Source organism: Xiphias gladius, chromosome 12 (assembly GCF_016859285.1).
Source record: "Xiphias gladius isolate SHS-SW01 ecotype Sanya breed wild chromosome 12, ASM1685928v1, whole genome shotgun sequence".
In the NCBI taxonomy this organism is placed as follows: Eukaryota; Metazoa; Chordata; class Actinopteri; order Istiophoriformes; family Xiphiidae; genus Xiphias; species Xiphias gladius.
Window position 1 is genome coordinate 18,068,360 of NC_053411.1, and position 27,035 is coordinate 18,095,394.

Below are 27,035 nucleotides of genomic sequence, written 5' to 3' on the forward strand. Positions count from 1 at the left end.
TTTTCCGACTTTCAGAAGCTGCACTGAAGCCCCCATGACGTCTACGGTATCCAAGCATGTGTGGCTCCATAAACAGCTCTAGACTATTTTAGGTCTTTGACATATTTTTAGCCAAATGCCAGTGAAAGTATTTCGGTAGATTTATTTCTTTAAGCAGGTTTCAATGTACTGAAAACATACAAGCGAACGGACTACGGTTGAATTCTACTTAAAAAAACAAACAAAAAAAACAAAACAAAACAAAAAAAAACACATTGTCCAGCTCTTTATTAGCTGTCAGTTTAAAATAAATCATGTTTTTGTTTTCACAATAGATGAAGAGGAGCAAAATTGAGATGCCATTTAATTCCAATTACAAATGCTCAATATATTTTTGACTTTATGGCTATACAAGAAAGGTTAAAACGTTAAAAGTCACATTTAGTAATTGATTTAAATTTAAAATAAGATATGGATGCGTGATTAATGAGGGCTGAATGCAGATTTACATGAGCAGACAGATAAGATCCGTCACATCGCCCGCAGTCCTTTGGCACGCCAGGGGAACTGACATGTGGTGTGCATGACTGCGAGATCCCAGTGATATGAACATATTTATCTCTGGTATGAGGCCAACTTTCTCAGTTTTAAACCCTGCGCAACCAGTGCACACAGTTTTTACGCTGCAAGACAAGTAAGGCCACAAATCTGTCAAGTGTGGGACAAGTTTACCGTCCATTACAAGCGGTCTGCCTGAAAACAGCCAAAATGGCACTATTAGATTTTTTAGACAACAATGTCCTAACTTTGTGGCAGCAACATGGGGGAGACCCTTCCCTGTTTCAACGTGCCAGTGCCCCCCTGCACAAAGCCAAGCTCCACAAAGAGACGGTTTTCCCCGTTGGGTGTGGAGGAACTCGCCCGTCCAGCGCAGAGCCCACACCTCAACCCGGGCAAACAGCAAACGCCGACCGCGTCCCAAGGCTGGTGGATGGACTGAAAACCAGGAGAGCGGAGGCCGTTAGAGCAGCAGATTAAGGCCCATGGTTTTGGAATGAGACGCTCAGCTACCACATATGGGAGTAATGCTTAAGCGTCCACATACCTTTGGCCCATGTGGTGTATCTACAGTCACACACACACACACACACACACACTAGGGTAAACTACCTCATTCACACGGGAGCTCTTTAATTCTGGTGGACCATGTGCTGGTTTCCGTAAAGTGCAGACTCAGGCAAGTAGTAGTCTGGTGCAAACAGAGTGCACAGTTCTACCCTCAGCAGGACATCGCCACCTGCAGGTTAAAGTCAGAACTATGGCCAACGACCCACTGCCGCTGCCACGGGTCAGTGCAAACACGACCTCTGAGACCTGCACCAGTGAAGCTTCTCCTGCTAATATAACTACACCAGCATGACTACAGGCAGATTTTAAGTACAGTATTTCCTGAAACTCCCATTTTTGGCAATAAATAAATAAATAATTACTTTAAACTGAAACAATCACAAAATTGAAAGTGGCATTTTTTTTTTTTTTAAACTTTTCATATTTTCTAATTCCCCATTTTAACTTATAATAGTATTTTTTAATTAGTCAATTCATCAGTGGATTTAAATTGAACACTGTGAAAGTCTCTCATTGTACTGGTTGCACATTTTAGGCTCCATCAATTCCTTAACCCGAGGTTTAATAATATATATGAATATAACATATAATTTAGAAGCTGTGGTAAAGCTGCTAACGAGTCACCATTTTAGGGTTTGTTTTTTTTTCCCAGCTGTCTGAAACAATCTGCTTTTAAAAAGTCACAAAACACAACTTTTCAACGTGGTGGCGTTGATTTCCGGAATCACTGGGATTTGAATATTGTAGTTGCCGTGACTTTTGGAGGATGACTTAAATCATTTCAGGGGCGTTTTTGGGGCACTGCTCATGGATGAAATATCAACAACAACAAAAAAATTAAAATTAAAATTAAATTCATCACATAAGCATCATAGAATTATGACAATTTGAAGTTATAAAGGAGCTCTGGTGCCGTCTTTTGTTTTAAAATGAAAAAAAAGAGCATATTTGGCAGGAATTCATTATGAAATCGATTAATTGATTAATCGTCCTGTCATCAAAATGTCAGTGAACAGTGACAAATGCCCGTCGGGATTTCCCTGGGCCCAAGGCGACGTCTTCAGGTGCCTCGTCTTGTTCTATCTGACCAACAGTACGAAACCCAACGAGGTTGGTTGCAGCATCACGTCGGAAAAATACTGAGAAGCATCAGGTCCCCAACATCCGACGAGCTGGGTCCAACAGATGTTCCCTTGAAAAAGATCGGACGAGTCCAAGTGTCACCTGGTGCTTTGCCAGACACGCAAAAACGCTTTCTCGTGCGTTTTTCATCAACCGGAATAAAAGGTTTCACAAACCTGACAGTGTGTTTTAAAGAGTCTTTGGCGTCTCTGGCTTAAGTTAGTCCGGATTTGACAAGTCCGAGTTACTGAAGTCCCCCCCCCCAAAAAAAACTTCAGCTTCGTCAAACCCTGGCAACTCGCACAGACCGGACGCGGTCTGAAAATGCATGTGATGGAAAGAGCCGGTCTCTGGTCAGTCTGCTGCTGTGGCCGTCGGCCCCGGCAAGCGCACCGCGTTTCCAAAGAGCAGCCAAAACCCTCAGAGGACATAACTAAACTCTGTCGGTCCGGTTGGTTCCGGAGACCAGCCCAAGTTTAGCTTCCCCTGCAAGCATCAAGTGTAATGTGTCCATGAACTCCGCGAGTTACACTTAAGTCCCGTTTTTTCTTTTTCGTTTTTTTAGCCCGTATTTGTTCACATTATTAAAAAATTAAATACGCCGAATTAGCCATTAACGGTTCTTGTTTGTGGCGTAACAGTGGATGAACTGACAGCTATCACGGAATTAACTTTGATACCGAAGAAAAGCCTTAAAACCTGCTTATTCTCGGGCAAGCTCCGGAGTCGGAGTTCAAAGCCGGTTTTTACGGGCCTTCATTTCCGGGGCGGACCTCGGGGATACCGACATCCTCGGAAAGCGTAAGTCAAGCGGAAGGTGACAAATATGCGTGTCACGTCTGTGTGTTCAGATTTGACTGAATGATGACTGAGTATTATTATTATTTTTTTTTTAAAGCAGCCTACCTTAACGTCCTCCGCGAGCTGCGTCCCCGACGCTGCCGCCAAACTCCCATCAACTTCCTGTTGTTTTAAGATCACCTGCACGCGTCGTCCCCCCTTCACCTCGCGCGGTATCTGGAAACCGTCCTGATGGTGCCGATCCAAAAATAAATAAAAAAAATAAATAAAATAAAAAATCATCTCTTCCTGTAACTTTCCTCTTCTGCCAGGAGGCGGTCCAACTGTTTGTCTCAGGCAAACCCAGGGGGACGCAATCCGGTTGATAGCTTCTGCTGCCGGAGGCAAACACGGCATCAAACCCTCGATGTTAATGAAGAGTGTCCATTTATAAGCCGGAAAAAAAACCTACAAATGTATAAACCATATAAGCCACAGAATGTCTTTTAAAATTAAAAAAAAAAGAACATTTAAAAGAAAGTTTCATTCTTTGAATCCTACTTATTTTAATATCTGCATTGTACAGTTAATGTCCCGCATTTTCCCGCCTTTAACGTATATTCCACTTTCTCAGTAAAGTGAAAACTGTCCTTATCGCTTTCTCTCTGATCCTCCGAACCTTCAAAAAACATTTCAGGTGAATGTAACCGGGCTCAAAAATCGAAAATGTGGCCTCAGCGGGCAACAGACGTTGGGAGGATGAACCCGGGGAAAAATTCTCCGGATTGAAAAGGCGCGAGGTTCACCGGGTTGATGGTGGCATCGACCTGCCCCTCAGGGTCCACGGGACGCCCGAGAGGCCTCCTCCCAAACACACTAAAGGACGCCTGCAAATAACAATCATTTTCATTACTGAATAATCTGAACATTATTTTACTGATTAGTTGTTTAGTTGTCCAGTGTTGGAAAATGGTGAAAAATCCCAAATTCCCGAAACCCAAGATGACGTCGTCAAATTTCTTGTTTTATCTGACCAACTGTCCAAACCCCAAACACATTAGGTTTAGTATCATAAGGGACTTGAAAACCCGTAACCACACAATTTCAGCATTCTTGTTAAAAAATGACTCAAAAGGACTGATGGATTGAAATTGTCCTTTGATTAATTATCTAATGGTTGCAGTTCTGAGGACGATGAAAACAACGCCATTGCCGTCGCTACGACCACAAATGATATGATCGCAATGATACTTGAAAAGCAGCGGCGTCTTGAGTCATAATGACTAAAATGATTAGACTACTGCCGCAGCAGCATCACCCGCCGGTGATTGTGACCGACGGATGAAACGCTATGGCGGAAAGTAAGAGGATAAAGTAGCAAGGCCATGTGCTGCCACCTCAGTTGACCGAACCCCCGCGGATTTATACTAACGGACGTCAGTAGCGTGGCACCGGTTGGGCGTGGAGCCGCTCCTGTGTGCGAATGTGCGTTGGCGGCAAGGGTGTCGGATGTAGAGGGGTGTTTGTGCGCGTGCAGCCGTGCATAAACAGCTCGGCTAACGTGGAAGCAGAGGGTAGACGTCATGGATCACACACACACACACGCACACGCACACGGGTGGGGGCTGCAGTCAGAAGTCACCAGCACTGTAGACGGAGCAGTTGTGCTTTCACCAGCTTGCACCAAGCGTCGCAGTTTTACCCGCCATAGCTGCATTTAATGGGCGTCGTACGGGCGGCGGGTTTCAGGTGAACCCAGTGGTTCCTATATGCCGATACCTGAGGTAAGACCATGTCCTTATTTCATTTCTGTTCCGTCTTTATGGGGAATTTTATGCCTTTACTGGTGAGTTAACAGTGGGAAGGGGGAAGATGCTGCGGCTCATGGTCAGCACCTCACGGCCCAAGGCCACCAGGGCCAACAGGGACCCCCTTATTCATCTGACTTTGATGAAATGAAGGGGGAGTTTGCGTATGATCCGGTTCGAGCTGGACTTTCGAGCTCTACTCGACGGTCTGGGTCCGGGCCAGAACCTCTGCAGTGATAAAACCACAACACAAGTCACTGAAGGTGGAGCTCAAACTTCCCTGGAGGCCGAACCATCCTCCCTGTCAAACTGTCAAAGCTGAAGTCATCGCCACAGTTTTGAAAAAAGTCTTTTACGTCTGTTGATAATGATGATAATAATAATGATAGTCTCAACAGCGTAGATGCAGCCTGGACCATCCTGGATGTCACAGGATGAATCAAAAGAACAGTTTGACATGTTTTGTTTTCCGGCTGAGAGTTAGATGGGAGGATTGACTCCACTCTCATGCCTGTACAGTAAAAATAAAATGCTTCTGGGGAAGTTCTGGGGGGAAATCAGCTTCTTATGGATAATATTCTGATCAAGCGATGCTCTGATGGACTACAGGAGACGTTTAACCCAAGTTTTTCTTTCCTCGCCTCCTGTTCCCCTCTCCTTTCCTTTCTTTCCCGCACTCTCCTCTCGTTTTCCCTCTTCTCCTCATCTCTCTCTATACAGTGAGCTGATCTTTCCCAGCCTCAGTAAAAGAGGAGGTCAGGAGGAATTTGTAACAACAGGAAGTCTTTGTGTAACTGATAAATATTTAACAGAGACAAGGAAGCGTTTCTGGACGATGGATTTATCAGTTTGTGTGTGTGTGTGTGTATGAATGATTTAAAAAGCTCGGTTGTTGAAGAAACTGATTTATTATTGATGAGATCATGAAAGCCAATAATGACAGCCGATTGCATTATTGATTAGAGCAGATACTGCAGCTGCTGAAGCTGCACACAACACTATTATAAGATTACGTCGGTCTGACACACACTTTTTCCACCTCTCCACAAGTTTTTTCCATCTGCATGTACGGATCAAAGTGTTCAAAGTGTAAGTATGGATAACATTTTTGTAATTGTTTTGTAATATCTTTTTTAAAAAGTTTTGTAATATTTAAAAAAAACAAAATTTTACATGTAGATGTCGTGGCGTTCGTCTTTCCGCTGCTCCAAGTTTCGTCACGTCCTGGGAAAGCCGGCCACCAAGGAGCACAGCTACGACGGGGTGCCGATCGCCCGCAGCGTCCACGACAACCACTACTGCTCGGCCAATCCCTGCTTCATCGCCGTGGTGACCGAGTGCGCCGGGGGCGGGTCCTTCTTAGTCCTGCCCATCCACCATGTGCGTTTGGCCGTTTTCCCTCCTGATGAGAATAAAAGTTACCACCAAAGTGACAAAAGGAAGTAGAACGTATCGTTGTAATGTGAGAGGCTGGCACAAAGTGAATCGTGAATATTAGAAATGAACAGACGAAGGTATCATTCAGGGAGAAACGGTAATGATTGCTTAGAGAGAGGACTGCTAACATATTACACTGCGTATGCTGTGTAATTTCGCGACAGTGAACTACCCACATGTCGAGCGAGTTTAAAGGAATAAGTCGCAGTTTTGGGAACTGGATTTTGGATGTTTCAGCACCGAACTTACCCTGATGCTGATGTTAGATTGGTACAATTTTTCATTCATATTAGTTTTAATCTGGCGCGAGTTCTCGTGCCTGTAAAATGCTGGTGTGACCTGAGTGGTAAAATGGTTTCACGCGCTCTAACTCGCTCTCTCGCTCTCTCTCTCTCTCGCAGACAGGGAGGGTGGATCCTCAGCACCCGAGGGTGTGTGGTCACAGTGGGAGGGTCCTGGACGTCAAGTGGGATCCGTTTGACGATCACTGCATCGCCTCGTGCTCAGAGGACTGTACTGTACGCACTGTCCCGTTCGCGTGTCCGGACGTTTTAGCTAAAACACCTGTGTTCTTTCACTTTTGTCCCTGTGAGGACCTTATTTGAGGTTTTCATGTTGACGGTGAAGACATTTTGTCTTGTCTCCACTTCTTTAGAGGGCTGCAGGTGGTTTCAGATTTAGTTTTAAGGTTAAGATTAAGTCTGGATTTAGGTTTAGGATACGGTTAGCGGGAAATGCATTATTAACGACGGTCCTCACAAGTATAGTGCATACAAACAGGTACATGTGCGTGTACACAGGTGAAGATCTGGGACATCCCGGTCTGCGGTGTCCAACAGAACTTAACCAAGGCCAGGAAGACTCTGATTGGTCACTCCAGGAGGGTGGGGCTCATCGAGTGGCACCCAACAGCTGAAAACCTGTTGCTTAGCTCCGCCTACGACTACAAGGTCAGGAGCCTCATTGGTCAGTGGCAGCGTCAGTCAAATGGTTAACGACATGTTTTTACGTGTCGTTAACCATAAAAGTGATTATTATGATATTGTACTTTTGTTATTACATTATCCTGAAATATAAGGAAGGAATAGGAACACCGCATATTTTGCGTAACGTCTTTTTTTTTTTTTAACTCAACTTCATTCCCTGCTATTTTGGCATAAACCATAGGTGACGAGTTGAGGAAGTGTCTGATGGACCATAAGAATCTGGATGCTCTTTTTCGTCCTCGAACTAACTAAGACTTTACCTTATGGTCCATAAATTTACGCCACAATGTTTTTTCCATTGGGTAGCCAACTGGGTCAGGCCAATTTCGGCTGAGTGTCGGCATGCTCGGCTGTGTTCTGGCACGAGATTAGAGGACCAGATGTGATCCAGGTCTGGCCCAATGCATTCGGGCGGGTTTTGCGGATATGGACCCTCAGCTGATTCGGGCTGAGATTCGGTTCCAGTTTGCAGCTAATCCAAATTTGGGCCAGTTCTCTGCACCTAGAATCTGACCAGTATTGGGCCAATTCTGGTATTCCATTTATCACCAGTCTGACATAAGACAGGCAACCCCGGCCACTACGCACTCCAAGTTGAGTCTCAACTACTTTAAAACAAACTGAGTTACTGCTTGTAATTTCAAAATGATAAACTTCAGTCTCTGCCCTCTCTTTTTGTACCAGGTCCTCCTCTGGGACGTGTCCCAGGTAGGTGCTGTAATCAGGTTCCCGGTCCGGGTGGTTCTGATGCCCGTCCACCACCGCTACCCGTCCGAGACGCTGCTGCTCTCCGTCAGCTTCAACAGTGATGGCAGCAGACTGGCGGTCTCGTCCAAAGACAGACGGGTTCGAGTCCTGGACCCGCGGACAGGAAAGATTTTACAGGTGTGTTTATTTTGTCCGATTGTGTGTCCTTAAGAAAACAAAAAAACAAACTTTGTAAAAATGTTCCTAATGTTCCTGCAGGTGTCCGGCAGTAAGTCCCACAGGGCCAGTAAGGTTTTATACATCGGAGGGCTGAAGATGCTTCTGTCCACGGGCAGCTCACCCTGGAACCACAGACAGATCGTCCTCTGGGACCCTGTAAGACAGGGCACACATCAAATACAGTGACTGATTAGTTGAACAGATTAGGTGACTGATGTATTCACTCGAATAGAGTCAATGCATTGGTTGACGGGTGTCCTGAAACAGAGGTTCCTGCAGCACATTGCATTTTATCTGCATTTTCCTCCTCATATTTTAATAGAACCTTTTTCCGAGCCGTGCCAGGTGACCGTGTTCACTTGGCCTCCGGATATTTCGGTCCAACGACTCCGTTTAACCCTTCAAACTGAAAGCTGTGTTTATTTTTTAAGCAGGTATTCAGGAAATCTGGAGTCGAAAATATTGTTTTTGTCCATTTCTCGCTACATTTGTGCGTGTGTTTGTGTGCAGGACGACTTATCCGAGCCTCTGTACGAAGAAGATTTGGACGGGTCCGCGGGAGTTCTCTTCCCGTTCTACGACCCAGACACACACATGCTCTACTTGGCTGGAAAGGTCATACGACACGCAAAAACACACTTTGCACGTAGACGCACGCACATGCAACTTTGACTGAGGACCGACAGTAGAATAAACACTGCTTCAGTCGGTTTTCTTTGGTCCTTGTAACCTGTGTGTCAACCTAAAGCTGCTGACTTCGTTTTGCTCTTCAACCCGTAAAGAACCTACCTATGAACTTTTGCATTTTGCTTCCCGCATTTGGTCGAGATTTTATTCTCACCGATAAAACCACACCACATTTTTTCCTGTTCGAAGTCAGACTCATATTTTTAAGCTTTTCATTTCGGTTGCTGATGCACCCCGATTCAAATGACACCTTCCTAACCCGGAAAACTGAACAGTTCATATGCACAGCCGAAAAAAACAAGAAACAAACAAAAAAAACTGTTGTGCCCTTAAATTCCCAGATTGTCATCACACCCCACCAACATTAATAAATGTTACGGTGTGTTTGTGCGCTCTAGGGTGACGGGAACATCCGGTACTACGAGCTGAGCGCTGAGAAACCTTACATTAGCTTCCTGACAGAGTACAGGTCCCTGCTGCCACAGAAAGGACTCGGTGAGATGAAACATAACCATCTAAGTTAGCCATGCCACTTAGAAATGCTAACGACAAACTTGAAATGATATGCTTATTTACTGTACTGTATAAACTACGCATACTTAGCAGTACTTAGCTCTACTAGGCTATGAATAGAGCGAATCTCTAACGTTGGTCTTATTTAGCTAGCTGTACCAATACTTATTTTGGGTGAACATCGATCTAGCCAGCTTTACAATTCCTCATTTAGAAAAAGACAAACTCTAGCTAGTTGTACCAATGTTAGGAAAAGATCAACTATGGTGGTATACTTATTTTAAAAAGGCCAGTTTAGGTTTCTACCATAACTTATCTAAGAAGGGACGACCTTTAGCTTCCTGTCATACTTTAAAAGAAAAAAAAAAGGGAAAGACCAAGACTTTCCGCATTTTTAGGTCCTACAATTTCTACTTCCCAATTCTGCATGACCAGCTCCAAATGTCCTTTGACCCCTGACCTCACTTCAGGAGTGATGCCAAAGCGTGGCCTGGACGTGAGCGCCTGCGAGGTTTTCCGGTTTTATCGCCTGATTGCTGTCAAAGACCTGGTGGAGCCGCTGTCGATGATCGTACCACGAAAAGAGGTTAGGATGATATATTCACCTCACCTCGTTAATATGTTGCATTTATTGATGATGCTTGATGAGGATAGAAAAAAAAAAACGATAGGGCGACAAGTTGCGGTGTTCTTGTCTGTCCTTGCAGTCGGATATTTTCCAAGAGGATCTGTACCCGATGACAGCTGGAAACCAGGCGGCATTGACGGCTCAGGAGTGGCTGGCAGGGATCAACAGGGGTCAGTGACCCATTGGTGCCTTCGAACCAAAATGGCTGACAGATCAGCTACAGGGCTCCAGTTTCTCTTATAGAGAGGGATCATGGAAACCTCTCTTATGTCTCTTTGTTAGGCCCAGTGCTGATGTCCCTGAAGCCTGGGCCTCGAGTAGCCAACCCTTACCCAGAAACCCCAGCCGAGAAGGGGCCGGTGGGGCAGCTGAGCAACCTCAGGTTCCAGATGGGCCCGGCTGTAGGTGCAGTGACTGGGACAAACTTGGACTTTATGGAAGAGGTAAAACACACTGTATTTGGCTACCGGCTTGAACCACGTCAAAAATCAGCGGCGTTTATTGCTGAAACCTGTACCGCTAGGTAGAGCTTTGTTAGCCTGAACGCGGTTTGTGTCATATCGGAAGAAAAACACAGATGCCTTCAAGGCCGTAAATCCGCCGTCTGCCCACGATCAGCGCTACGAGCCGTGTTCACGGTAAGACTGGGTAGAGGGCGCAGTGCAGAGGCCAAGTGTAGCGTAGGTTCGTGCAACCAAAGGGCACCAGTAAGTTAGAAAGCGCCACCAAACCTGAAAAACAAATCATCATGTGGCCGTCCTGCGTTGAGAAAAAGCGAGCGGTCTTAGCTGACGAACTGAGGTTTGACTTGCCGATCAACTCTTTCGAGGCCTTCCTCGAGGAGCAGCTGGCCTACCAGGACGCCAAATACCCCAGAGATCTGAGCGATCTGTCCGGGTGGCAGCCGGATGAGACCCAGATCCCGCTGTGGACGTACTGCTCCACTCCACACTGCTGCGAACCTGCGGAGAGGCCGCCGCCGACCACCGAAAGCGAGGTGAGGCGGGAATTAACGAGACACGAGGCAGTACCGTGTGCGTGCAAATGATTTGGCCAAAGCTTTCCCTCTTCCTGCCAAAAAATCTAATTCTAGTTTTCTTTGCATTTCAGCTCCTGCAGGCGTTTTACAGACAGCAAGACCAGATAAGAGGCCTGAAGGAACAACTTAATCAGAAAGATGTTAGTACTGAAACACACTCACAGGGCAGTCGGCCAACATGCTGTATCATCTCGTAAAAACCAAAGACAACAAACTTTTACAGATTCATATTTAGAAGGAAAATGTCACTGTGGTGAATTACGTCTCATTATTTTTGTCTCCACTAAATGTGGGGAGCCTTTTGGGGAAAAAAAAAAAAATCATCAAGATAACACTTCATTATTGTTTAGTCGGATTATTGGCAGTTGGTTGAATATCTACACAAAATGACACAAACTCTTCAAACAGAAATGGACGGTTTCTCATGGAGTGTGATCAGTCATCAAGTTACTCCAAAACTTTCTGTTCTGCAGGCGAGGATCGCTCAACTGGAGCTGGAGATCAAAAACACCAGAAACAACATGAGGGCGACCTTCTGATTCAACCAACCAAATCTCACGCGGCCGTTTCTTCGGTGAACCAATCAAAATGCTCAAAAATTTCCAACCAGTAAAAGACAAACACACACACACAGGCTGTTTTTTTTTTTTTACATGGTGTTTGCATTGTGTTAACACTTTTAGCTTCTGTCAGGTAAATTCTGCCTCGAGTCTAATTTCGTGTATTAATGACTGTTAATACTCGTAACTTCTGGCAAAATGTAATTTAGACCATACAGACCAATAAATGAGCAGGTGGTTAATTGTTAACGGTCAATCCTCATGTTCTTGACTCTGGGATGTATTAAAATGTATTAAAACCAAAAATACACAAACCACACAAACAAGTAATTTAAGATAATTTAAGACTAGTTTTGGAATTTGTTGAGCTTAGTGAAGTCTTGATGGATGAACACCTGTTAATTCCTTTTACCACAGACATTTCCAGTTTTTTAGCCCCTTTGCTGTAGGACTGCCACTGTCAGTTGGTCCAGACCTAAGAATTTTAACTACTAGATGGATTGAGGAGGAAAGAGTTTTAAAATTTTGATATGATCTCAAATTTGTAATTTTTTTTTTTAACATAAAACACAATTAAAATTATTAATGGATTTCTCGGTGGAAAAATTAACTTGACGGTGCCCCAGGGTGGACAAACTATGTAATGGAAACACTTTATTTTTTATTTTTTATACCCCACTCAGACCAACACGGTGACGTGGGTCAACCTGCGTCACCCGACCGACCCTCCTCTTGGGTCAAGGTGATATTTCAGTTTTTTCCTTATCAATAAATTTGCAAACATTAAAAAAAATGGGCTACTGAGTGTATCGATTGATGTGTGTGTGTGTGTGTGTGTGTGTGTGTGGTGAATTTAAAAGGATTTTGGCATAAAGCAGCAACATAAGCGAAGGGGTCTGAGTACTTTATGAATTCACTGTATATCCAGTGTCTGTAATGTTTTGAAGAAATGGCAGGACTTTCATATAATGTGATGTTACGGATACAACAACCGGAGCGAGTGCGGCAGGAAAACAGAATGACAGAGATATTAGTTATTTTTATTAGTATTATGACAGCGCTGTGCTTCTATTTAACCCGTGTCGTGGCAGCTGAGGTTTACTGGCGCGACACGGGTCGTTTCTGACTGCGGCGCTCATCGCGCCAGCCGGCAGAGTTGACAGTTGTCTATTACAAAAGGTGGCCTGTGGTTAAAATAAAAGTACGCACCGCGACGATGTGTGTCGCATACAAAGGTCACCTCCAAACATTAATTTCGCAGGTTTCCAGCGGCTGCTTCATTTCCAATTAGAGAAAATGTCCAGATGTAAACGGTCACGACGATGTGGAAACGACCGTTAGTGAGCGAGAAACCCGTCTACGCGCATGGCGAGGACACGGGTTTGACCGGTGCTCAACGGTCCGACATCGGCTGAACACGTGTCCCTAGGACCGTGTCATGCGAGTCTGAAAGCGGTGGCGTTTCTCTGCCGCGACGTCTCGTCACTTGTGAAGTCGACCAGCGCATTGGTCACTTTAATGGTCGGGCTCTTCTTCGGTGATTCCCTTCATCTGGCAACAACATCAGGCCAAAGTTTCAGTTTGCTTGATAATCTGGTTTATATTGGTTTGTTCAGCATTTAGCTCAAGGCAGACGAGCCATAGTGCAGCCTCCCGGAGCTGTTTTAGCTACAGCTAAACCTGGGAACAAGCTTTAAGTCGATTCGAACGCAATGAGGGGAAGCGTTGTGATTCAGGGAGACAAAAGGCGAGAGAGGAGACGCCAGGAGCAAAATGTTAAGATTTTATTTACAAAGTCCTTTTTGTATGTTTTTTTTTTTGGTTTGTTTTTCCTTTAAGTTACAGAAAGTAAAAAAAAAAAAAAAAAAAAAATTCAACTAAGTCAGTGTAAGTGTGAAGGAACAACTGGATCTCTCAGGAGAGAAATGAAAACAGAGGCAGAGAGAGAGAGAGAGACAGAGAGAGAGAGAGAGAGAGAGAGAGAGAGAGAGAGAGAGACAGAGAGAGAGTGTGTGTCCCCAGACAACCATACAAAATTAAACAAAAAACAATTTCTTTGAAAAAATATTTCTTTTAAAAAGCTCTGTTGGCAAAAAAGAGAGAGAACACAGTTTGCCCTGAGCACGCTCGGCCTCTGGGAAATGGGGGGGGGGGGGGGCACATTCACTAGGTTCGACTGTCCGTCAGTGACATCGCAGAGCCTGTCTGGAGCACGGTGAAGAAGTCAAAGCTGCTGGTTCAGTCCCAGAGTGATGATGTCAGAGAGGGGTGTCGGGGAAGATGGAAAAGTCGGGGGGACAAAAAGGAGTAATCAAGGGTTTTGGGGGGGGGGGGGGGGGTTTGCGCATCCCAAAAGTGCCGTTACCTCCCATGAGCCCTTGTTCTATCTCCTTCCACAGAAAAGACCCAAATGTATTTGTTTCTCGTGTTTTGTCCTCTCTTGAAACCCTGGTTATTATGTGTTCACCGAGTAATTACGCCACGACCACGAGAAAACCGACACTTTAACTGAGCTAACAAAATATCACAAAAACAAAACAAAAAAAACACAAAAGTGATTTCGAAGCCTTATATAGCAAACGTTTCTCGTGATCGAGATGGTTTGTGATTCAAACAAGGAAAGAAAACAGAAGCTTCTGTTTTGATCACAAAGTAACTAAGAAAACAAACTAGATTACAGCAAAAATCTCGCCTCTGTGATGCATCGTTTGTGAGCTTCTTGCAACCACTGATGCCTTTACTTGTTAACGGAGAAGAAATATAGAGTTAAAATTGTGATACGTTCCCGTCACGTGTTTTTCTTGTGTATGAAACGGAGAGACACGCCGCCTCGTGACGTTATGTCCTGAGAAACGCAAAAATTCCGCCAATGTAATAAATCGCAAAGAAATGCAGAAAAATAATGGGTTTTTATCTTTAATCTGAGGTTCTGTTTTATCGTATTTAGAGAACAGGTTTTTCCCCCCATTTCAGCCACAAAACACGATCACCAAAGGCCTCTTTCCTACATGGATTTCTGTCAAGGTTTAACGCCAAAAATCAATAATCAACTCTGTCCAGTTGCATATTGTAAAGTATAATTTATATAATCCTTTTCATGTGAAAAAGTAAAGGGTTTCTGCTAATGTCACAGAGGCACTCCATGCTGCTCGACGTCAGGCCTTATTTTCTAATTAAGAAGTGGCTGGGGGGGGCTGTGGCCTCAGAGTCTCAAGTTTAATCCGTCGTAGGACTGAAACAACAACTCGATAAACTGATGAACTGATGGAGCGAATACTAACCTGCAACTGTTGTGGTAATCAAGTCACTGTTTAATTCCTTTTTCTAAACGGAAATGCCAAACATTGTCTGGTTCCAGCCTCTGAAAGACACTTCGAGGCTGGAACCAGAGACATTTTTTTACAGACAGAACCAATAATCGTGACGACAATCGGCAGATTCATCGATAATGAAAACAATCATTAGCTGGAGATTTGATCTGCTGTGTGAATTTGAAGCTTGCATCCTATTCCTGAGTTCGCAAAAGTGTGTCGCCACAAACGCACAGGTGCCAGAAAGTAATAATCACAGACCAGGTTATCATCCAGCTTCCTTCAGGGGAAACTTTTGTGTTATTATATTATGTAAATTGTCGTTCTTTACATAGCAGGGTATCTTTTAGAAGTTAAGGAATACTTTGGATCGAGCCGCGGAAATGTGAGTAAAAACCCCGGACTAGAGACCACCTGGGATCGTGACAAAAACCCGCGAGGGAGGAAAAACCGGGAGGAATACAGAGGTGCTTTATAAGCTAGCGGGAGCAGTTTCTATCTGCGAGAGGGGGTCTGACAAGAGCGCGGTGGGAGGAGACCAGTTTCAGAAAGGAGATGCAGCCCAGGAGACGGCCGAGTGGAGGGGGGAGGAGTCAGAGGAGCAGGGCCAGTGTCGTTGGTGTTGGGGTGTGTTGCGGGCGGAGGGGGGGGGGGGTCACCGGGCGAGAGAGGTCAGAGGGGTTAGCGGGGTGTCTGCGGGTCCTTAATCATCATCTTCATCGTCCTCATCCTCGGGGTCCCTCTTCCTCTTCTCTCCTTTGGCCGGAGACGAGTCCTCATCTGCAGAGGAGACGCCAGAGGTTCAACCACAACTGTAACATTCGTAACGGTTTATTTAACGGAGACCGTGGACTCGAGCTGCACTGATTGGTCGATTAATTGATCAGCAGAAAATCAGTTGCCAACTGTTTTGATAATAGATTCATCATTTTGGTCAACATTCAAACAAAACTTCCAATTATCTGATGATTGCTTTTTTTGAATAGTTTTAGGTTTCCGGCTGCTACGAAGACGTCGCCCTGCGCTCCAGGATGTCGTGGTTCACATTTCACAATTTTCTGACGTTTTATAGACCAAACAATTAACCGAGAAAAACAACCGGCAGGTTAACGGAAAACGAAAATAACCAGCGGCTGCAGCGGAAACTAAAACGTTACTGCGCGTGTGCCCAATCGATATTAAACAAGCAGAGCAATAATGAGAAGACGGTATCAAAGCTACACCGTCGGGTGCTAATTAAAACAGGCAACACAGAGGCAGGGGACGTACAGCGCGCCAAGTTCACCATTGTTTAAGTTTGATATAAAGAAAACAGTGCTGATCTTCACAGGTCAGGTGGCAATCTTTGTGTAAACTTCATCAATCTCTCTCTGAAGTTTATTAATGGCTTGCGATTGATGTGCTTAGAGTGGGGCAGTCCCCTAAACTGACTGAGTGTAAGCCTCGGCGATAAGACGGTGTAAGAATGAAGTGCGTGTATTCATAAAGGAAACGGATGGTCGGTGAAATGAAGTGTGAGAGAACGTGACAGATAAAGCGCTTCATATGCAAACGGCTGGTGCACACGATTGTGTGGAACCACAGGAGCCACGGTGATACTCACCATCATCCTCCTCGTCTTCCTCATCCTCTTCGTCCTCTTCACTGTCCACATCTCCATTCACCTCTCCGTCCTACAGAGAGGGACAGAGAGAGGGGTTCGTCCGTTGAAGGTTGTTGCGTCAAATCGCTCGCAAACCCCGTGTCGTCTAAACAACAGCAGCTGCACACAAACTTTGTCTAAACGAAAACACACACACACACACACACTCGCCAACCTCCACAGGCCGGGTCACATGACAAACTTTTCGTGGAACATATTTGGCCTCAAAAATCGGAACAATTCAACCTAAACGTTGCTTTAAATTACCACAAAATACGATGCGGCAGACGCACGAAGCTAAGAGAGACTCCGGTTGGTAAAAACGAGTTCCCACGCCTTCATGTCTTTTTCAACAACCACAGTCATTTAACTCGATGGTGTGAACTTCGGTTAAGACCGGACACGTTCAGATCTCTGGACGCATTTCCGTCCAATAAAACAAAAACAAACACCTCATCGTCACCGCTGTCGTCGTCGTCGTCCTCCTCCTCAGCTACTACGTCCTCCTCATCCTCCTCCTCCTCTTCCTCAAAGTCCTCCGATTCACCCTCTGGAACACACAAAGCATATCATGACATACGGACTATGGGACTACACAGACTGGTTCGTACGTTGGGGTTTTGGACCAGGACATTTGGAGACGTCACAACGAGCTCTGGAAAAATCGCGACGAGCATTTTCAAACATTTTGCTAATTTTTTAGGACTAAACCATTAATTAATCAAATCGATCACAAAAAAGGATCAACAGATTATTCAATAATGATCGTTAATTAACTAAGAGCTAATGATTATTTTCTTCATGAAATGATCGTTTTGCTCAAATTTCTTGTTTTATCCAACCATCAGTCCAGAACCCAAAGACATTAAGTTCACTACAAAGTAAAAGCAGCAAATCCTCCCATTTGAGAAGCTGGAGTAAGAGAATATTTGGTGCCTCTGCTTGAACACAAACTTAATCGATTATCTTGATAGGAATTTTCTGTCAATCGACCAACTGTTGGAGCTCTACATGCATAACAGTGTCACAAGGCAGAAGCACGATACAACTGTGCTTTTGTTTTTGCTGGAGGTGAATTATAAGTGAAGCCAGCATGAATTCTGCCCGAGCAGAACCCTTCCGTCGCTCAACAAGATCAGAGCAGGATTTACGGCAATCAAACCCCGGCGCCGCCGCGTCTCACGGCCCGACAACGAACCCTCACCTTCTTCGTCCTCATCCTCGACTCCGTCTCCCTCTCCGTCCGAGTCGGAGGCCTCGCAGTCGTCGATGTCGTAGCCGTCCAGGTAGGTGAGCTGGGGGAGGAGCTTGAAGATGGACTCCCTGTAGTCGGCCAGGTTGGTCACCTCGCAGTTAAACAGGTCGAGACTCTTCAGCTGGGGCAACTTTTTCTGATGGGGAGACAACAGACGCGATGACACACTCGCACCGTCTCCACACAACGAACCGCAGAGCGTTTTTTAATTTACAGAAATATGAGAAATGGTTCAAGTGCGAACGCGGTTTAGGAATTCAACACGCGGACTGATGTAGGCTTCTACCATGTCACCGCAGACCGAATTATGTTGAGACGTTCTGGCTGGTGGTCAAACAAAGTGAACAATTTGAAGACATCACTTTGGACCATGGTAGCTGCTGGTGGACGTAATAAATGATAATAAGCAACCAATTCATTAGTAACAAAAATAGGAAGTAAAAAGGAACCTTGACAACTCAGGTGTGAGGATGAGACTGACCAGCAGAGTTACTGGTTTTATTACTGCAGCAGATTTTTGACTCGGAAGGTTCGCAGACAAAATCAGACAAAAACCCAAAAACAAACAAAACGTTTGGTTCAGGGTATGTGACCACGGCTTTCCTGGGTTATGTATTTTCAACCCCACTCGATGTTTTGGAAGAAAAAGTGTCACGTTAAATACATTTAATGTTTGAAAACTTTCTGAGGCTTTCCTGTTGATATCTGCTGACTACTATCTGAAGACCTTTGTAATGTGCAGCACAAAGGGGTAAGAGTAAATACACGTTTGTTTACTGCCACTGTGGCCAGTTCAAACCACGATGCCCCCACCCTCACCAGTTTAGGCAGACAAGTATTCAGGTTACAAGCTTTTAATGATAATGAGGGTCGAACTCCACCCACCAGGGGCTCCAAGGTGCTGATGTCTTTGAACTTGTTCCCGCTGAGGTTGAGGTGCGTTAGGTTCACCAGCCGCTCCGCCAGGACCTCCAGACCGCCCGATATCCTGTTGTCACTCAGCTCCAACTGCAGCAGGAGAAAGATTTGTTTTATTCTCTCTATCAACAGAAATGGTGACGATTCGCCGATTCCAGCTTCTCAAATGTCAGGATTTGCTCCTTCTCTCTGTTTTTTATATCGTTGTACATGAAAAATCTTTGAGCTCAGATTGTTGGTCAGACAAAAATAGCAATTTAAAGACGCCCATGGGGTATGAGAAATCATGACAGGTATTTTTAAAATCATTTATTTCTTCCAAATCATTTTCATCCCTTTGCTCTCTTTTTCTTAAGTTGAGGTCCAGGTCGTTGTATAAGCCTGTCGCTTCTTGACCTCTCCAGTCACATCCGTCTTATTTCTATTATCTGCTTTTATGCATATGTGTACAATAATAAAAAAGAAAAAAGAAAACACACATTTATAGTGTAGTTTTAGTTTAACAGTTTATCAAAAACTGTCATTAATAGCAGCAACGGTTCGGGATCTCAACCTGTATGACAATGATGGTTTCTTAAATGTTTAGTTTCTTGATCACTTCTAACTGCAACTAATGATTATCATTATCGATTCATCTCCAGATTATTTTCTGGACATTCTAATACGTCAGTATTGCTTAATTGAACCTATTTATAAAGTGACCAGAAACACCGTTAAATGCAATAGATGGTTCATTAGACATTTACATTTGTATCTGATATTAACATAATAGCAGGAAAGTGAGGTTTATTACACACGCGCAGTCATTTGGGTTTTTCCTCCTGTACCTGACCGAAGTTACAGAAAGTGGGTACGGGGTGCGCTCCGTCCTCTCACCTTTTGGAGTTTGTCCAGTTTGGGGATGTCTGCTACGCTGGTCAGGCCGACGTTGATGAGGCTCAGCAGCTCCAGATTCGAGAACTCTGCCGTGATTCCTTCGATCTTCCCTTCACTAGAGCGACAGTTGTCCAGAACCAGCTCCTGGACCTGAGGGGAGGGAGCCGGGCGGGGTTAGTTAGCCCAGTCTTCTTTATTTAGTTCACTCATTTCAGTCCGCAGCCAATAACAAACAAATAATAAGGCAAGAAACTAAAAAAATCATTTACTCAAATATGATATTAGAAAACAACAACATATAGATTTCTTCAGTCTGAAAAGGTTAAGGCTTTTTTTTTTTTTAATTTGTTCAATGGATTATTTTTAAATATAATAATAAGTGTGCTACCTGTTTTCACTTCCTCGCTACAGCTGTTCAGAATTCTGTTAACTCAAATACAACGATGAGCTCTAGTATATTCATTAAAAAAAAAAAAAAAAGAAGAAAAAAGTATGAATTTATGATTTGTTCGTGTCCCCCCCCCAGCATGGAAATCCCTCTCGAATCACGTTGACTTTGTCTGAGTTTAAACCAACATTTCATGAAATGACTCATTTCTAACTATACGGTCGAGTTGGATCATTCTAGGTGGTTTTGGTTGTGGATGTGCATTTGTTTTATGTGTATTTCCCCACACGTCCACACAATACGTTACATATGGATAATGAAGCTTGATTTAGAAAAATCTTTAACTTTGAAATGTTCTCCTTGATGTAATTTATTCTATTATAACTCCCTGAAATTTAATTTCAGACCGGGTGGGAGGTGTTTTTTAGAAATTAGCTGAAACTAGGGAACATTTTTATAGTTGCGATCTAAAAATAACTCATTTCTCGATTAGATGACTGTTTTTGTGGGTATGACTAATTCACAGGCTCGTTTTGCCCGGTGTCTTCTCAGCGGCCAGTCTGAATATGCCAAACGAGGAGAGGTGAAAACCAAAGGGATAGTTTTTAGAAAATCAGAATGTACAATATCGTTGTACTCTCCGTGTGTTTCAAATTTTTACTGGAAGTTGGAAACACATTAGGCCTCGGACCGGGGCCTGAACGCCAGAACTTCTCTTAGTGATCCAACTGTGTCATCTCATTCACTTCTCCTTTAATCAGATGGTTTGAACTCTAATAAGTTTGCAAATCTGAGACACATCTGCCCGTATTAAGACAACGTTTGAAATTTTGGCGTCTTTCATCAGATGAAAAACTAAATATATTTCTCACAGTACAAAAGTACATAATTTTTATTTAACAATGCACAGTAGACTTACTGCACCAGACGTTAACTAAAAGCTCATTTTTCATCTGCAGCCCCTGGGTGGAGGCCACCAGTGATGCACAGTGGAGCTGCGATGATTAGTCCATTAACTGAGTGACTGAAAATGAATCAGCAGCTATTTTGATAATTGAATACCTGTTTTAGTCGGGTTTTTTTTAAGCAAAAATACCAAATATTCGCTGGTTCCAGCTCCTCAATTGTGAGGATTTGATGCTTTTCTTCGTCATATCTGAAAGTAAACTGGATATCTGGGGTTTCGGACTGTTGGTTGGACAAAACAAGACATCTGAAGACGCCACTCTGGGCTGTGTGAAATTATTAGGAGCTTTTTTCATCGTTTTTCTGACATTTTACAGACAGAGCGATGAATGGACCGAAAAGGAAAAACCGATGGAGGCCTGAAATCTGCCCCTTCACCCAAAACCAAAAGGCGCTTGGGAGCAGGACACCGTCCCATCGGGGACGACGTGTGTGCTTGTCGTTCTTTAACTCGGAGGGACGCTGAGCGAGTCGCTGACGACGACGCACCCGCACGCAACGTCCTGGCTTTTGGCCACAGCTCCCGGGCGGACGGGGGGCACTGCTTGGGATGGAGGAGCGGGAACACCGCACTGCCTTTCGGTTGAAAAAAAAATATATATCTTCAGATCTGGAGGCGAACACGCTGCACTTTGACAACTACAGAGGGAAATCAGCGAGTCGGTGTCGTGGGTGTAGTATCATTTTGGTGTCAGAAGCTCAGGTGTTGCATGAACGTGAGGCCAAGCTAAAAGCATTTATTTGTGGATCTTAGTCAATATCAATATTTACTTTTCAATATTGTAATTGGACATAAAAAAAGAACATTTTTAACATACATAATTTTGGAATTTGGGTTAGAGATTTTTTTTTCGGATCGGACTCAGTTTATTTTAAAAAATAATAAAACAATAAAAACATGAAAAAACTAAAAAAACATTCATATCCACAGTTCAAGGGGAGGACTTAACGTTGGGACAACGCAGAGGGGGCGTGCTAGTGTGAAGGATTCTTGTACCGTCTCATGTTGGGACGGACCCTGGTCGGGACTGTTTGTAAACTCCCGGGACACGTGATGCTGCTCGGTTAGCCCACCTGCTAGCTCTCCGGTAACGGTTCCTCCGCTGGCCTCCTCGCTTACGGCGCCCCCAGCGCCCAGCCCCCGTCCCCCGCCGCCCCCCAACAACCCGCCGACTGCAAACAACCCGGTTTATATCGGTTTAAGGGCGCGAACCGGGCGACCGCAGCAAAACCCGGGCACACGAAGTAGCCTCTTTAGCAAGCTAGCAGCTAGCCCGCCGCTGGCTACGCGCCCTTAGCACACGGGCTCCAACTAATCTCTGGAGAGGCGCTAATATCAATAGCGTTTTTAAATATTTAAACCTAAAGTTGAGAGGCTGTAAAAACATGCGTTTGTAGTTGCAAATAAATATAAATAAACATTAGTGTGCAAGTCGAGAAATAACGCATTTCCTGCTTTACACGAGTATTAAGCGCTAAAGGCAATATCGTGACGAGTCATTTTTGCTTGCAAACATTTACCCGTTACTGGAAACTTATTCCACAAAAATTTCACTACTATTGGTATTTAAATTGGGCGATTGAAAAAACAAACAAACAAAAATAAAACCCAACTATTTGTATATTTAAGTTGCGAACAGGCTTTTACAAATCAGCTATAAACCGCCTTGTAATTTCGAAGTAGTGCGATCCCAGAAATTAGCCAGGCCCCGGGAGATACGGATGTGCATTTCTTATGCAAGTTTCGTTACAAAAGAACCGTCCTCAACTCGTGATTAACGAATGTGCGAGACAATTTTGAGCTAAATAAAAACGAGGAAAGTGTGAAGTTAGCAATGAAAACAAAGCGGTAAACAGCGCAAGCACGCAGCTGTTAATTGGCGATAAAACGGTCAGGGAAATCCGGACCTCCGGGAGAGAAATGAGGATTTAAATATAACTAATTCAAGTTGTGTTACAGAGTTTACGGGTTGATCGGAGCTTGGCTGTGAGGAGTAAATATACATTTCGGCACTTTCAGGGAGCTGCAGAACATCCTGCCATGTGCTCGCCACCCCTCCTTCTCCGGCCGGTCAAGTTTACACCGCAACGTCTCCGATAATCAACGAAACAAACCCGGGAACTCACTTCTGTCGGCGACCGGTGCCTCAGCTCCAAGGAGACCCTCTTCTTCATGTCCATTTTCCTCTGGTTTCGGCTTGAGTTCGGGTCTCTGCGGTGCGAAAAACTTGTTTCTCCTCGATCCCGTCTTCACTATCAACACGCGGAACCACTATGAAGTTAGCGGCAGTAAAAAACGCAACACTTCCGGGGAAGATTTCAAAATACAACTCTCATGAGCGCAGCGGAAATGCAAAATTTCGTTTTCTAAAACTGACATGCATTTGCAGCTGGGATGTACCACAATATTAAATCTATAAGATCGCAGATAATTTTTTAATAGTTTTTTTAATAATGAAAAGCTGAACATTAGTTTGAGCTCAACCTGTTTTCGCTCAGAGTCAAAGGCAAAGTGTTGATAACACACGGACCAAAACAGAAATGTGTATATTCAGGATGATAAAGAAAAAAAAAAGAATATGGCACTGATAATTATGTTGTATACAATTCCTCAAAATCTCGATGTAAGACAATATTTAACTGCATGATACTTTGATTGGTAAAGTAAAAACCGATATTGTCCGGACTGGAAACATTTACATTAGACAGTTGGAGAAAACCTGGGAAAAAAGAGGGGGGAAAGCCTTCATCAGGATAAACTGCTGACAGGTAGCAGTTCTTCCCTGTGCAGGTCATTTTTTTCTCCACATAAATGTTGTTTGAGAGAAAACAGAAGCTCTTGTTATGTTGGAGCTTTAGTAGCTTTGGCTTTGTTTTATTCCTGTAAAACGGCAGTGTCTGTGTTTCGTGATCCCGTGGGGAATGGGTCAGATGTTTGGTATAACACAGAAATAAAAAAATGCAGCCGAGCCATGTAACCGTACGCGTCCAGTGTCCCGTGTACTCCAGAGGATGTCCGTCACGTACAGAGGCCCTGGACATCGTGCACTTACTCTGAAGGCCAACGGTTTTACTTCCCGTCCGGATGTCGCTTTTTCCGCGGAACTTGATCCGGGACGAGGACCGAGTGAAACGTTCCAGTGGCGTGTGAAAAGTGGGTCAAGCCTGCGTGCTGCATTTACTTGCCCTCAGAAATCATCGGAAGTTTCGCCTTCCGAACGCACGTTGACGACCAAACAGATAGTAAAACACATTTTTGAAATAAACCTGCCTTTTTTTTTTCCCATTAAAAATGGGATGTCGTTCACACCAATCACACGCCAGCACGAAACGTGATCTCCGGGGTACTTGTGATTTATGGCAGTCTTTTTAATTCTACGTTGCTTTGCACACCTACTCCACTGCCTTTCCCCGACGGCTGTAGTTACCTGTTACTGCTACAGGTACAGAACGCGATGCGTCGTTTTACAGAACATCAACCCGCCGAGCAGCTCGCGAAATGCCGAGACTCGGCTCCACAACATGTAATGGTATTTCCATCGTAACGCAGTGCACTGCGACCATGGCCCAGCGGTATGATGTGTGACAGCAGAGCTCTAATACGGCAGTTTCGCCCGCACACTGGGTACTTTCACTTTCGGACTCTGGGCAAATTGGGCTGTTAACACTTCTGTGCTTGTGCTGTGGCACAGATCCGGATGCAGGACTCGCGCTTCTGAAGACAGACAAGAGTCGTAACTGCAGTTAAACCGAGGGATCTGAAAAGTTTTTCCACTGGTAGCTGATGTTAAATGATGTCGTTTTAAATGTGGTGTTTCTGTTTCAGCTCTTCATGTAACTCGAAAGGTGCCGTGCAATTCACTCGAGCTGGACTGGTTGTTTCCCTTCTTCACTCCTACAGCATGTTTGATTTCGTTTATTTTACACACACACACACACACACACACACACACACACACACACACACACACACAGTTGATGGCTGCGTTCAGTGACATGACTGTCATATCATATGGCTTTCAGAACAATGGTCGAGCATTTTCTTTTGGTTTTATTGCTGGTTTTATGAGGCTTTTTCACTTTTGTACAGTTACGGTTGCGTTATCTGTCTGTCTATCCATCCATCCATCCATCCGTCCATCCGTCTATATATCTGTCTATCTTTCCATCTATCTCTCGGTCTGTCCATCCATCCATCCATCTATCCATCTGTCTATCCATCTATCTCTTGGTCTGTCTATCCATCCATCCATCCATCCATCCATATGTCTATCTGTCTATCCATCTATCTCTTGATCTGTCTATCCATCCATCCATCCATCCATCCATCCATCCGTCCATCTGTCTATCTGTCTATCCATCTATCTCTTGATCTGTCTATCCATCCATCCATCCATGTCCATCTGTCCATCTGTCTATCTATCTCTCAGTCTGTCTGTCTATCCATCCATCCATCCATCCGTCCATCTGTCTATCTATCCATCTATCTCTCGGTCTGTCTATCCATCCATGCATCCATCCATCCATCCATCCATCCATCCGTCCATCCGTCTATCTGTCTATCTATCTCTCAGTCTGTCTGTCTATCCATCCATCCATCCATCCGTCCATCTATCCATCTATCTCTCGGTCTGTCTATCCATCCATGCATCCATCCATCCATCCATCCATCCATCCGTCCATCCGTCCATCCGTCTATCTATCTGTGAAGAACATATTGGAGTCTTGTTGTCAACACAGTGTTAATTCTTTATTGTCATTACATTGTAGTTCATCTTCACGACAAGCAATTGTACATACAGTGGTCTTAGATTATATCATCGTCCAATACGAGGAGAGCAACAGTTAAGAGTTAGTATAACAGCGAGGTTTTTCCATTGACCCCCCCGAAAATGTCCCTCCACCCCCCACATCATACCCCAATGTATCCGCAATCGTCAAATACGCCACAGGTGCCGAACCAATAAATAGGACTCAGGAATCGATCAATAAATAAATAACCAAATGAATACATACTATACATAAATAAATAGCAACGAGGATGTGTGTATATACTCACATACACACATGTAGCTCACCAGAAGACACTGGGTTCCATAGGCATAGGGCTATTTTATACAGCCACAAGGCGTGCAGCGTTTTGGAACAGCCGCAGGTCAGACCAAGGCCACATTACCGCACCCCTGGAAAATCGCGGTGCAGACTGTAGTTTCAATTTTACAAACATCGAAGCTGCAGAATTAGCAGGATTAATCTCTTCGATTGGGGTTACACGCCTAGGTGGGTGTGTCAAAAACGAAAGGAAGCAAACAAAAAAAACAAAAAAGGATTTCTTTTGTGTGCAAAAAAAACCTAAACTGGCAAATTTGGATCAAAAATGGATCTTGGTTGAAAACTTCTGAGCTTTAAAGATGTTGATAGATAGAGCAAGGCTGTTTTTTCCCCGTTTCCAGTTTTTATGCTAAGCTAAGCTAACTGTCTCCTGGCTGTATCCTCATATTTAGCATAGAGGCCTCACGGTTGTATCAGTCTCGTCATCTAACTCTCCGAATGAGCGTATTTCCCAGAATGTTGAACTGTTCCTTTAACCAGTGAATTCATGGAGGCAGCACTAAATAGGGGGGGTTGGTTTTTTTGTCTTTAGTGTGCGAGTTACCAGTTTATTAACGGGTTGTTAATGCTAAACAGGTCGTTTAATTTAGCCGAACATCAAATTACCTTCGGTTTGATTCCATTCGACAATCAGAGGAGCTCGAAAGTTGTTCTTGAACTTTATTCACAAAGACCATGAGCCTCTTGATATGTCCTCAACATGAGAACTATGGAGTTTTGAGATTAAGGTGCATTTGCTGTCTGTCTGTCCGACCGACACACCTGGGTATTAGGTCAGCAAGAAAAACGGACTCTTTTCAAGTGTGGACACAACAAAACAAACACAAAATAAAAAAAAAGAGAGAGAGAGAGTATTTCTGCGTTGAGAGCTCTCGCACCATTGAGGAAATTCACTCAGGAACCAAAGCTTCATCCTGCAGGTTTGGTTTCGAGTGCTACGCTCGATCCGTCGATCCCAGAGCGGTGTTGACGC

General features: G+C 44.2%; 3 protein-coding genes across 6 annotated transcripts in view; 1 reads left to right on the plus strand and 2 right to left on the minus strand.

The window, feature by feature from the left end:
- The window catches only part of txk (TXK tyrosine kinase), a 64,786-nt gene extending 61,336 nt beyond the window's left edge, over nt 1–3,450 (minus strand). For all 4 annotated transcript variants that reach the window (XM_040140784.1, XM_040140783.1, XM_040140786.1 and 1 more), the window contains exon 1: nt 3,136–3,450. The gene's annotated coding sequence lies outside the window, so the exon portion shown is untranslated. The remainder of the gene's footprint in view (nt 1–3,135) is intronic.
- Nucleotides 3,451–5,861: 2,411 nt separating this feature from the next.
- Nucleotides 5,862–12,095, plus strand: LOC120797314 (coronin-2B-like). The gene is made up of 14 exons (XM_040140881.1): nt 5,862–5,906; nt 5,997–6,197; nt 6,656–6,772; nt 7,055–7,204; nt 7,925–8,125; nt 8,207–8,323; nt 8,678–8,782; nt 9,253–9,349; nt 9,838–9,953; nt 10,075–10,165; nt 10,278–10,438; nt 10,825–10,992; nt 11,106–11,174; nt 11,508–12,095. The coding sequence occupies exons 2-14, from the start codon at nt 5,997–5,999 to the stop codon at nt 11,571–11,573; spliced, it is 1,659 nt and encodes a 552-aa protein (XP_039996815.1). The 5' UTR covers nt 5,862–5,906; the 3' UTR covers nt 11,574–12,095.
- A 1,380-nt stretch (nt 12,096–13,475) lies between these two features.
- Nucleotides 13,476–23,257, minus strand: LOC120797298 (acidic leucine-rich nuclear phosphoprotein 32 family member B-like). The gene is made up of 7 exons (XM_040140851.1): nt 23,078–23,257; nt 19,597–19,746; nt 18,688–18,810; nt 17,752–17,938; nt 17,000–17,097; nt 16,509–16,578; nt 13,476–15,685 (listed from the first exon to the last, which is right to left on the minus strand). Exons 1-7 carry the CDS (start codon nt 23,129–23,131, stop codon nt 15,609–15,611), a joined length of 759 nt encoding a protein of 252 aa, XP_039996785.1. The 5' UTR covers nt 23,132–23,257; the 3' UTR covers nt 13,476–15,608.
- Nucleotides 23,258–27,035: the final 3,778 nt, after the last annotated feature.

Bases quoted from the DNA above. Each gene is read 5' to 3' on its own strand.
- LOC120797314 (XM_040140881.1), top strand. From the start codon at position 5,997: ATGTCGTGGCGTTCGTCTTTCCGCTGCTCCAAGTTTCGTCACGTCCTG. The intron at 10,166-10,277 runs GTCAGTGACCCA...TCTCTTTGTTAG, and splicing joins GCTGGCAGGGATCAACAGGG to GCCCAGTGCTGATGTCCCTG. The intron at 10,439-10,824 runs GTAAAACACACT...AACTCTTTCGAG, and splicing joins ACTTGGACTTTATGGAAGAG to GCCTTCCTCGAGGAGCAGCT.
- LOC120797298 (XM_040140851.1), bottom strand. From the start codon at position 23,131: ATGGACATGAAGAAGAGGGTCTCCTTGGAGCTGAGGCACCGGTCGCCG. The intron at 18,811-19,596 runs GTGAGAGGACGG...CTCCTGCTGCAG, and splicing joins AACTGGACAAACTCCAAAAG to TTGGAGCTGAGTGACAACAG. The intron at 17,098-17,751 runs GTGAGGGTTCGT...TGTGTGTTCCAG, and splicing joins CGAGGATGAGGACGAAGAAG to AGGGTGAATCGGAGGACTTT.